General features: G+C 40.0%; 1 protein-coding gene across 1 annotated transcript in view; it reads left to right on the plus strand.

The window, feature by feature from the left end:
* DYNC2H1 (dynein, cytoplasmic 2, heavy chain 1) overlaps positions 1-10,027 on the plus strand; it is a 132,967-nt gene that overhangs the window by 66,510 nt on the left and 56,430 nt on the right. Inside the window, exons 42-46 of the mRNA XM_015413100.1 lie at positions 2,563-2,822; positions 4,067-4,313; positions 5,640-5,791; positions 7,502-7,646; positions 9,467-9,569. Of these exons, the coding sequence (XP_015268586.1) occupies positions 2,563-2,822; positions 4,067-4,313; positions 5,640-5,791; positions 7,502-7,646; positions 9,467-9,569 (907 nt within the window). The remainder of the gene's footprint in view (positions 1-2,562; positions 2,823-4,066; positions 4,314-5,639; positions 5,792-7,501; positions 7,647-9,466; positions 9,570-10,027) is intronic.

Below are 10,027 nucleotides of genomic sequence, written 5' to 3' on the forward strand. Positions count from 1 at the left end.
GGGTGAGGTTTGAGGAGGGGTGGGACCTCAGACAGGTACAATGCCATAGATACACCCTCCAAACCAGTCAGTCCCTCATGGGGAACCATTGTTGCCAATCTACAGGTGACGCTGGCGGGAGCCGCGGTCGCCCGGGCCGAGATTGGGGGGGCAAGGCGGGCGACAGAAGGCCGAGGCCTCCGTCGGCCGGCCCTCTACAGAATCCACCCCCCAAACCTCCAGGTATTTCCCTCCTTAGAGCTGGCAACCCTACATTCCCCTCAGTGCCTGTTGGTAGGCAACTAAGCTTGGTCCTGTCACCTACTTTGGCCTTTGGGAGAAAACACATTGGGGCCAGTCCTGATAGGGTTGCCAACTCCAGATGGGAAATTCCTGGAGACTTGAGGGATGGAGCCTGAAGAGGGTGAGGTTTGAGGAGGGGTGGGACCTCAGACAGGTAGAATGCCATAGACTCCACCCTCCAAACCAGTCAGTCTCACATAGGGCACCATTGTTGCCAATCTCCAGGTGAGGGCTACAGATCACTCACAATTACAACTGCTCTTCAGGTAGCAGAGATCAGTTCCTGTGGAGAAAACAGTGGACTCTGTCATTATACCCTGCTGAGGTCACCACAGCAAATTGACACTGTTTGCCCAAAGGCAGAGCACTGCCCCAGAGCCTCTTTCTAGATCTCGTTGTATTGCTTTCACAACGGGCTTTACTGCTAGTTTACTTAATAAAGTAATAATAGCAACAGATTACAAAAATATCCAAATACATCCAAAGAAATATGTTAGCTATTTGAAGAAATATGTTACTATTATACTGACATGCACCTGTCAAAGATACAATGGTATCTGAACGGTCATATTCAGATATAATCATTGTGCATAACAAAGCTTTGAGCATTACTAATAATGCCTGGGACAATGATGGGGAACTGCACAATGCCTTTTTGAGATGATATATAATAATATAGATTACCATCTGCATCACGTGATTTGTATTTATTTTCTATATTTACTGCATTTGTTTTGTGCCTTTACCAATGGGAACCTAAAGTGGTTTATATATGTCTCCTCTCCTCCACTTTATCCTCACAACAACCCTGCATGGTCGGTTAGGGTAGATGTGTCTCACTGGCCCAAGGTCACCCAACAAGTTACCATAGCAGAGCAGGGATTCAGACCTGTGTCTGCCAGATCCTAGGATACCACTCTAAACACTACACCACACTTTATATCAAGAGATGAGTAGGAATGCACAGTTTTCTCTTGACACATTGGGGGTCTCTTGATCTGTTCTTTGTGCCAAATCGCAGCAGAATTTTTAGCAGATTAAGGCACACAGAAAATCGTTTATACAAGGCTTCTTCCTAGGATTGCCAGCTCCAATGTTGGGAAATACCTGAAGATTTGGGGGTGGAGCCTGGGGATGGTGGGGTTGGGGAGGGACCGCAGCAGAGTAAAATGTCATATAGTCCACTCCTTAAAAACAGTCAATTTCTCCAGAGCCATTGACTCTGTAGTCTGAAGATTAATTGTAATTCCAGGAGATCTCCAGGCCCCATCTGGAGACTGGCAACGTTATTCCTTCTGCATTCCTGAAGCTATTGCTGGATTTGTGCACTTAAGAAAGCAATCCTAGCAGATCTACTCAGAATCCTACTGAAGTCTATTCATTGGGGCTTACTCCAGAAAAAGTGTTCTTAGGACGGCACTGCAAGAGTACCAAAAAAAGCATGTTTTTATATTTTCATAACCTGCAAAGCTGAAGAACACCACCAAAAGCAGTCATAGTGCCAAATTACAAGCTAAGCAACATTCCTGAAGAGTTTAGAAGCCATGTCAATAGCAGGTTTGCATTACTAAGTTCAGGAGTGTGAACTAGAAGAACTGTGAGTTGAAACCAGAGATATTATCAAGGAAGAATGCCACAAAGACTATTCCTATAGTCAAAAGAAAAGAAAAGCGTCGATGGATGACCGATGAAACTTTTAAAATTGCTAAAGACAGATGAGAACCAAAAGTAAAAGAAATGACAGAAACAGAATCAAAAGCCTAAATGCAGCATTCCAGCAACTCTGACATAGAGACAAAGAGAACTATTTACCAGTGTAATGCAATATAAGAGAACAACAAAAAAAGGAAGATCAAGAGATCTATTCCACAAGATCCAAGAAATCAATGGGAAATTTAATTCATGGTTAGGCGTGCTGAAAGATCAACATGGAAATACATAAACTGAAGAGGACAAAACAAAGACAAGATGAGAACAATACACTGAAGGGCAGAAAAGGTCACTAGCACCAGTGAAGCCATGCTGTTAAGTCAGTGTGAATATACAGTTCAGGGTTTTGTTTTTCATGAGGTAGAAAATGGAGGCCCATTGGAAATGTTAAAGGAAGGGAGCAGTAGTTGGGAGAAAATTTGGCTGGTGTGTGGAGGAAGAACGTTGTTAGTCTGCAACCTAACTTGTATATCTACTGTGTATTTTATAATGATGAGGGTTTTTTTACTATTTTAGAATTGTGTTTTTAAAAATGGTTTCATTTTATATTTTAAAAACGTGTATTTTTAGGTTTTCAACTGGGCACGAGAGTCTCCTCCGAATCCCAGCAAAGCACTGGATACTTTTTATGATTCAGAAACTGAGCGCCTAATGACATACCAGCTGAAAAAGCCTGAAAACTTGACTGCTGACGACTTCAGTAATATTCAGACTCTTCCAGTCATTCAAACGCCTGATATGCAACGAGGTTTAGATTACTTTAAACCTTGGCTAGGGTTTGATAGTAAACAGCCCTTTCTTCTTGTTGGCCCTGAAGGATGCGGGAAAGGGTAAGGATTTTTACTTTTGTATTGACAATGATACTAACAGTACTACTAATGCTAAAAGTGATGATGAAGCTGATTGTATGACTAAAAAAACCCATACACTTTCAGTCTAGTTCCATCTAGTTAAGAAGGAGAACATCTAGGGATCTTGTACTGCCATAGACTATAGATATCATGAATAAGATTTACCAAGCAAGGTCTGGGTTTTCTTGAAAGTCTGCTGGAGTACCAGAAACTGGGAAAGCATTGAGAGCCCTCTGAAACAGAAGGGAACATAATAGATCCAAGTTCGATAACAGGACACTCAACATTGGGCTCTGAAGGAGAGAGGCAAACGTTTGCTTAGAGTGACAGTGTTTTAATTGGGGCCAGAGGGCAAAGCAGACCTGAAGTTGCTCCCACATGGTTAGAGCTTGTGCTTTAGATAATGGGCTCTAGGCTGTGCTGAGAGATTCAGTCAGGGCACAACCTTGGCTTGAAGCCTTGGTCACTGGCAATGCTAAGTAGCTTCCAGTTTTGTCTTTTGCTATCCAAGCAGTGCCCTTATCTGGATAGGCCAAGCTAGCCCAACCTTATCAGGTCTTGAAAGCTACGCAGAGTCAGCCCTGGTTAGTATTTGGGACGGGAGACCACCAAGGAAGTCCAGGGTTGCTACACAGAGGTAAGCAATGGCAAACCGCCTCTGTCTCTTGTTTTGGAAACCCTGTGGGGATGGCATACTTTGTGTGCAACTTGACAGGAAACCCCCCCCCCCCACTAAGGTGTGGGTTCAGGGGAAGGAGAGGATATAGAAAATGATGAGACAGATGAGAAGAAGTCTTAAGCACATCTAATCAGAATCCTACTGAGGTCTACTCAGTGGGAGTTGCTCTCAGGATGGTATTCTTAGAATTGGACTGGGAGTTTCCCAAAAGAAATACAATGCAAGAACAAATCCATACAAGGATTCAGTAAAATATCTTCTAAATGTATTAATGAGAAGCAAGTTGATTTGGAATCATAGTTGGCCCTTTAGTAGTTAAACCCGTTATTTACTGTAAGTTCTTGCTCCAACAAAAAAGTGAAGGAAATATACTCTTGTTTCTGTGTTATTTTTGAAGTTTAGCGAAGTAGCTGCATTTTAGTTCTACGTGCTGAAGACTTTTGACTTGTTTTGTTGTGATCTTATCATGCCAGAACTTAGAATAATAGGTTTCTGTAAAGTGCTGTATTTGTATTTCTCATAAACTTTTGTTTTTGTTTTTTAGAATGTTGCTTCGCTATGCTTTTTCTCAGCTGCGTTCTACTCAGATCGCTACAGTTCACTGCAGTGCTCAGACTAGCTCTCGGCATCTTCTGCAAAAACTAAGCCAGACATGTTTGATCATCAGCACCAATACTGGGCGAGTGTACAGGCCAAAAGATTGCGAAAGGCTCGTTTTATACCTTAAGGATATCAACTTGCCCAAACCTGATAAATGGGGAACCAGCACACTTGTGGCTTTCCTGCAGCAGGTGAGCAGAATTTGGATTTGAATTTAAGACCAGTTACTTTCTAAAATGCTTTCTGCAAATTTGGTGCAGAATTTAAGATGTATAAAAATCTTCATATTTTCTTTATATTTTTAAAAAGCACTTCCCTTGACAATAACATAGTGCAGTTGTACAGATCAGTTGTTAGTTGCAGCTTCCTATGACAATACTCAAAAGAAAGTTTTCCAACTTGTGGAAAACACAGGGCTTCTTACAACCATCCCTTAGCGGTATCAGTTTGATTATGTAATTTTGCTGCCTACCATATTCTCACAAACTCTGTGTATACCTGTTGGTGAAAGGCTCATTGTGGGACTGTTTAGGTATTTCTATGACTGGTTGTTCCTGCCTTACAGTCTCAAGTCATGGATCAGTAGCTCAGGCTAACTCTCATCCATATATCTGACTGTACGTCGACATTCTGTGCACCACATCATACACTAGTTTTAGAACAAAATTTGCTGATGAACAAGATTATACAAAACAAGCAAAGACCAACAAGCCCCGTCACCCGGGTGATGTCATTGCACTGGGCATGTTGGGCATGGTGGGGCTCTTTGAGCGTAGGGCTCTCCCAGCTGGCCGGTGGCAGATTGCCCCCCCCAAAAAATCTGGAGAACCTCTGCCCCCATCAGGGGGATGGCAACCCTAAACTGGAAGCTTGTGAACTTTTTCATGGATTCTGTCTGTGAATTATTACCTTGCTGAAAGTCATGTATGGACTAATTATATTGTATTATCTTGTGACCACAATTTATGATGGTACAGAAGTTTGTTCCAATTGTTGACACTATAATAGCAACTGTACATTGTGACAATATTATTATTGTATACAAAACATTAATAAGACTTTGATATTAATAACACTGATACAACTTTTGAAATAATGTATCAAAAGACTGAGACAAAATTATAACATACTAGAAAATTATAAATTTTTGTATAAAAGTTTATTTAGATTTGGTGGTGTTCTTTCATAGTTGTTTTTTCTCATTATTTCAAAATTCCGGAGGAGGCAGCTTCTGCAGCCAGAAGTGCAGAGCATTCTTATGCGGAATTAGCCCATTGTGCTGGTTTCAACACTTAGACCCTTCTCATCCCATAGACTTTAATGAATTGAAAATGAGATAATGTTTGCAGAATGTAGGATTTGCCTTTGGAGAATATCTGTTTTGTAGAAAATGAAACTTCATAGATTAATTTGGCCTTCATTATATACCGTATAGAATCATAATTATGGGGTTAGCAGATACTGACCTTTTTATCATTGCTTTCTTGTGAGTGTGTACCTTTATTATTATCCCCAAGGTGCTGACATATCAGGGATTTTATGATGAAAATCTTGAATGGGTTGGGTTAGAAAACATCCAAATTGTGGCCTCCATGTCTGCTGGAGGAACTCTGGGAAGACATAAACTCACTTCCAGATTTACGTCTATTGTTCGTCTTTGTGCAATTGAGTAAGTGTCTGCTTGAATCATTTGTGTGAATTTCTCAAGGACTTAGGTAGACGTTGCAATTATGAATTCTTTTTATTCTTGTAGCACATATCACTGAAGGGGGGAAAGAAGAGTGGTAATAATATAACTAGGGATGATTATGAAATTCTGTTTTGTTTTTAATTTTTTTTAGTACTCCCCCTTTTTCACTGAGACTCAAGTCAGTGCCATCAGATTTTGCATTCAGGCCTTGGTCTTCAGCACTTTGGGTTGCTCGTTGGATCTCCCACATATTGTGCTTCAATATAGTCATTAGTGGACGAGAGGGTGATGTTTGGAGCCCCCCATCATTAACATTTTCCCTGGTATTCATGGAGTCCAGACACCATGAAAGGTCTGACAGACATGCATGCTGATGGCTCTGAAATTTAGGGATCACAGCAAAGGAACACCCATGTGTTGCAGCGACATAGAAACAAACAAACAGAAATAATTGAAACTAGCCCTTTGTTGAAAAGCAGAGGTTTGTTTTCTCTCTTTAACTTTTACATTTTTGGGCACATTAAGGACAAGCTTTCAAGGGTTTCTTTGTTTCTGTTTCTACTGTTTCTTTGCTTCTGATACAGAAGAATGTAATCACATTATTTTGCAACGTTGACAATAGAAAGGCAAACATTGTTTAATTTTTTGGCATATGAAGGTATAGTTTGAAGAGGCTTCTGTTGCGCAAGGGTAGGATGTTGTTGCTGCTCTTCCTGGAATCCTGGAATCTTAGGGTTACAGAACTCTTAAATTAATGTGGTCTCCTCTCCACAGACTTTTACTAACTCCCACTAAGAGTAATGTAAACAGTGCTTATTAATGTTTCATTTTCCTCATGGATTTTTATTGCAATGCACCTATTTGGTTGACCCTTTTATATACCTACCGTATTTCCCAGACGATATTTCATAGGAAGGAAGTTAGCAGCTCTTCAGGAATTTCAGAGCCTGCGCAACTCAGAGAGCACTATGGCCTGTCCTTTATACTGTCTAGTAGGTCTTCTGTAGGGGGCCATGTAGCTGACCAAGCCTCAACTCTTTTACCTCTCCCAGGCCCCTGTCTAAGCCCCAGAATATTGTCATAATGCATGATTTTTTAATTTTTATTTATTAATTCAATGTATACCCCGCCCTTACCGCAAACAGGCTCATGATAACATTCCACCCTAAAATATAACTCAGTGTTTGACAGTGTGGATCACATCTATTTTTCTTACAATGAGCACTTATTTTCCCTGTTTTTCTAATAATAAATTATGCCTTGATATTATCTTTAAGGTACGTTATTATATCCTACGGTATGCAAATGTTGGACCTGTACATAGCTTTAAGGTGCCTCAGCAGCTTTATACTTTTCAGTTTTATTACTCTTGTAGCCTTCCTTTCTTCCATTTTGGAACTGAAGGTGCTGTATTTAGGGTTCCCTAGGCATTTTATACTCTCAACTGCAGCAAGATTACTGTATCATATACCCTCCAACTGTACCCCATATTATAACAAATATTCTTTTGTTACTGGAATCAAGGGATGAAGGCCATTTGTCACAAAATTTGTAAAATCTTTACAATGGAAGGTTTCAAAGAAACAGGACTTCATTTCCGTTTTGATGTATTTGGCTTAGACAGTGATTGTTGTAGCTATAAATAAATGATGCTGACCAATGCTATATACTTTGTCATGTGTTTTCTAGTTATCCAGAGAGAGATCAACTGCAGACCATTTATAGTGCCTACTTAGAACCTGTTCTGCACAAGAACTTAAAGAATCATCCTGCTTGGGGATCGTTAGCAAAAATATATCAGTTGGCGGGATCAATGGTCCAAGTATATGAGCAGGTAAAAGTTGCTTAATTTGGTTTCTAAGGAAATGAGATACATTTACCACAGGACTGATGTCCCCCATCCCGGTGGTGCAGTCATCTGACCCACTTTGTTACAGCTGAGGGAAGGAAGAGAAAAGCATGTTCACTTCTGTACCTGAAACTCCTACTTTGCAAACATTCAAAAACACCTTGCTATCTGCAGCAGTGGGGTATGAAAAAGGGCAGCCAATAAAATCAGGAGGTTGGAGCACCTTCATGCCCTCGCTTCGCTTCCTGGAAACATCTGGCTAGCCACAGTTGGTAACAACACGGTAGATGAGAAAGAACAGGGCTACTCTTTGGCCCCTATGGATGTGTTTTGAAAAGTGATGCAGAACTGTGTTCTATATTAAACTAAGATAGTATTAAATTTGGGGATGGAGGCTCTAACAGTTTAATTATTTAAAAATTTATTCAGAGAACCCATGGGACTAATTTTAAATCGATGGAAAAACGTTTTCTAGTCCAGAAGTGTTGTGAGTTGACAAGTCCAGTTATTTAGTTGGATGGCTGTTTGGTATTTGTTTTTCACTATAGTAAAGAATAGAAAGGAAAATACTACAGGTGACATTTCCTTTTAACAACATGTGCTCATTTTTGTTGAACTGGAAAATATCTGGGATATCTGTCAATACCTTCCATTTCCATCAACAAGGCACCCAAGTTAATGTTTTCATAATGGGTATATTTATTCATCTTTAAGAAATGAATTTATTAATTAAAATAGAGCTGTGACGTTTATGTAGCTGTTTGGATCATTTATTAGTCTCAGGCTGTGATCACACCACTTTCAATGCACTTTCCAACTGGATTTTGCCAGTTTCCATGAGTAAAATCCTGTTGGAAAGTGCATTGAAAGTGGATTATTCAGTGTGTGTGATCACAGCCTCATTCTCCATAAAAATATACCTGAAGCAGCTTACAGAAAGAGAATCTGTTATTCAGATAGATAATTTTTGATCAATTAAAATATAATTGATTTACTGGAACTTAATTGAATGGAATTAATCTGACCTATTAAAATGGAATTAATTAGGCCAGGTTTTTTTATTGCAACTATTTTTAATGTAAGCAGGTACAGATCTACAGGTGGTGGGCAAACTCCTTTCTCTGACTGTCCTAGTTAAAATTCATAAAATGAATCAACTAAGATTGCTTTAATCAAATAACAGTCCTTGTTAAAAGACATGATTTACAGTGCAACCCTTTGCATATTTACTCCATTTGATGCTTAGGCTTGGTTTAACTCTGCCTAGGATTGTACTCTAGATCAATTCAAAATTCTTCAGGTGGTTGATGTTCCTTTTAAAGAGAAACCAAGTAGTATTTTCAGGTAAAATACTTGGGGTTGTTAAGTGAAATGTGCCCTGTGAAATCCTCAGTGGCACAAATGAATCTATTCCATTTATAGTTTTCATTTATTCTATCTCCAGCATGCTTTGCAAACCATTTACACATGTGCAACCAGAGTACCTTGCACCCAAGCCTTAATAGCCATTTTTTTTGTTATTCAGACACACTCTGTGCCCTCCATGTAACTGCATTTATGACTGTTAATGTTTGTTTGCACCAGTACCTTTTTAGAGAAATGATGCTGTACTAAATGTTTTGCATCTGGAAGCAAGATTATATGCTAATTTGACTATTCAGCAATGAAATAATAATGCATATAAGTTTGTATGTGTATATACCAATTTTGTAGGAAAATTTAGAAAACAACTAGTGTATTCCTGGAAAAACCACCTGACTAAAAAAAATGAATATATGTAATATTGATATGATCTGTGTTTCTAGGTTCGAGCCAAGTTCACTGTAGATGATCATAGTCACTATCTCTTTACACCCTGCATTCTTACTCAGTGGGTTCTAGGCTTGTTCAGATATGATTTAACAGGAGGTAAGTAATCATGGCTTATTGGACTGTATATGATTTTCAGTGAAGTCCTAAACACATTTCCACCCTTGTAAGCCCATTGGCTTCAGCATTAGAAAGCAATCTTAAGCAGGTCTCCTCAGAATCGTAGTCAGTTCAATTCAATGGAACTTATTCCCAGGAACATAGGATTGCACTGAAAATCCTTAGATATGGGATGTCGAACTCATTTGTTCTGAGGGCCGGATTTGACATAAAGGAGTCCTTGTTGGACCGGGCCATGTGTGTCATAAAATGTAATGCCAGGTAGTAGGGTTGCCAACTGTACTCACCCCTCACGGAGGGGGAGCCTCTCCGCAGTCCGGGAGTTGATCCATAATGCGCGCGCGCGCCGGCAGCACATCACCGGAAGTGACGTGCGATGTTGCTGATATTGGGGCCGTGGCTGAGCTCGTCGGGGGGAAAACCATATGGTTCCCCCC

Source organism: Gekko japonicus, unplaced genomic scaffold, assembly GCF_001447785.1.
Source record: "Gekko japonicus isolate JY-2015 unplaced genomic scaffold, Gekko_japonicus_V1.1 scaffold3232, whole genome shotgun sequence".
Classification (NCBI taxonomy): Eukaryota; Metazoa; Chordata; class Lepidosauria; order Squamata; family Gekkonidae; genus Gekko; species Gekko japonicus.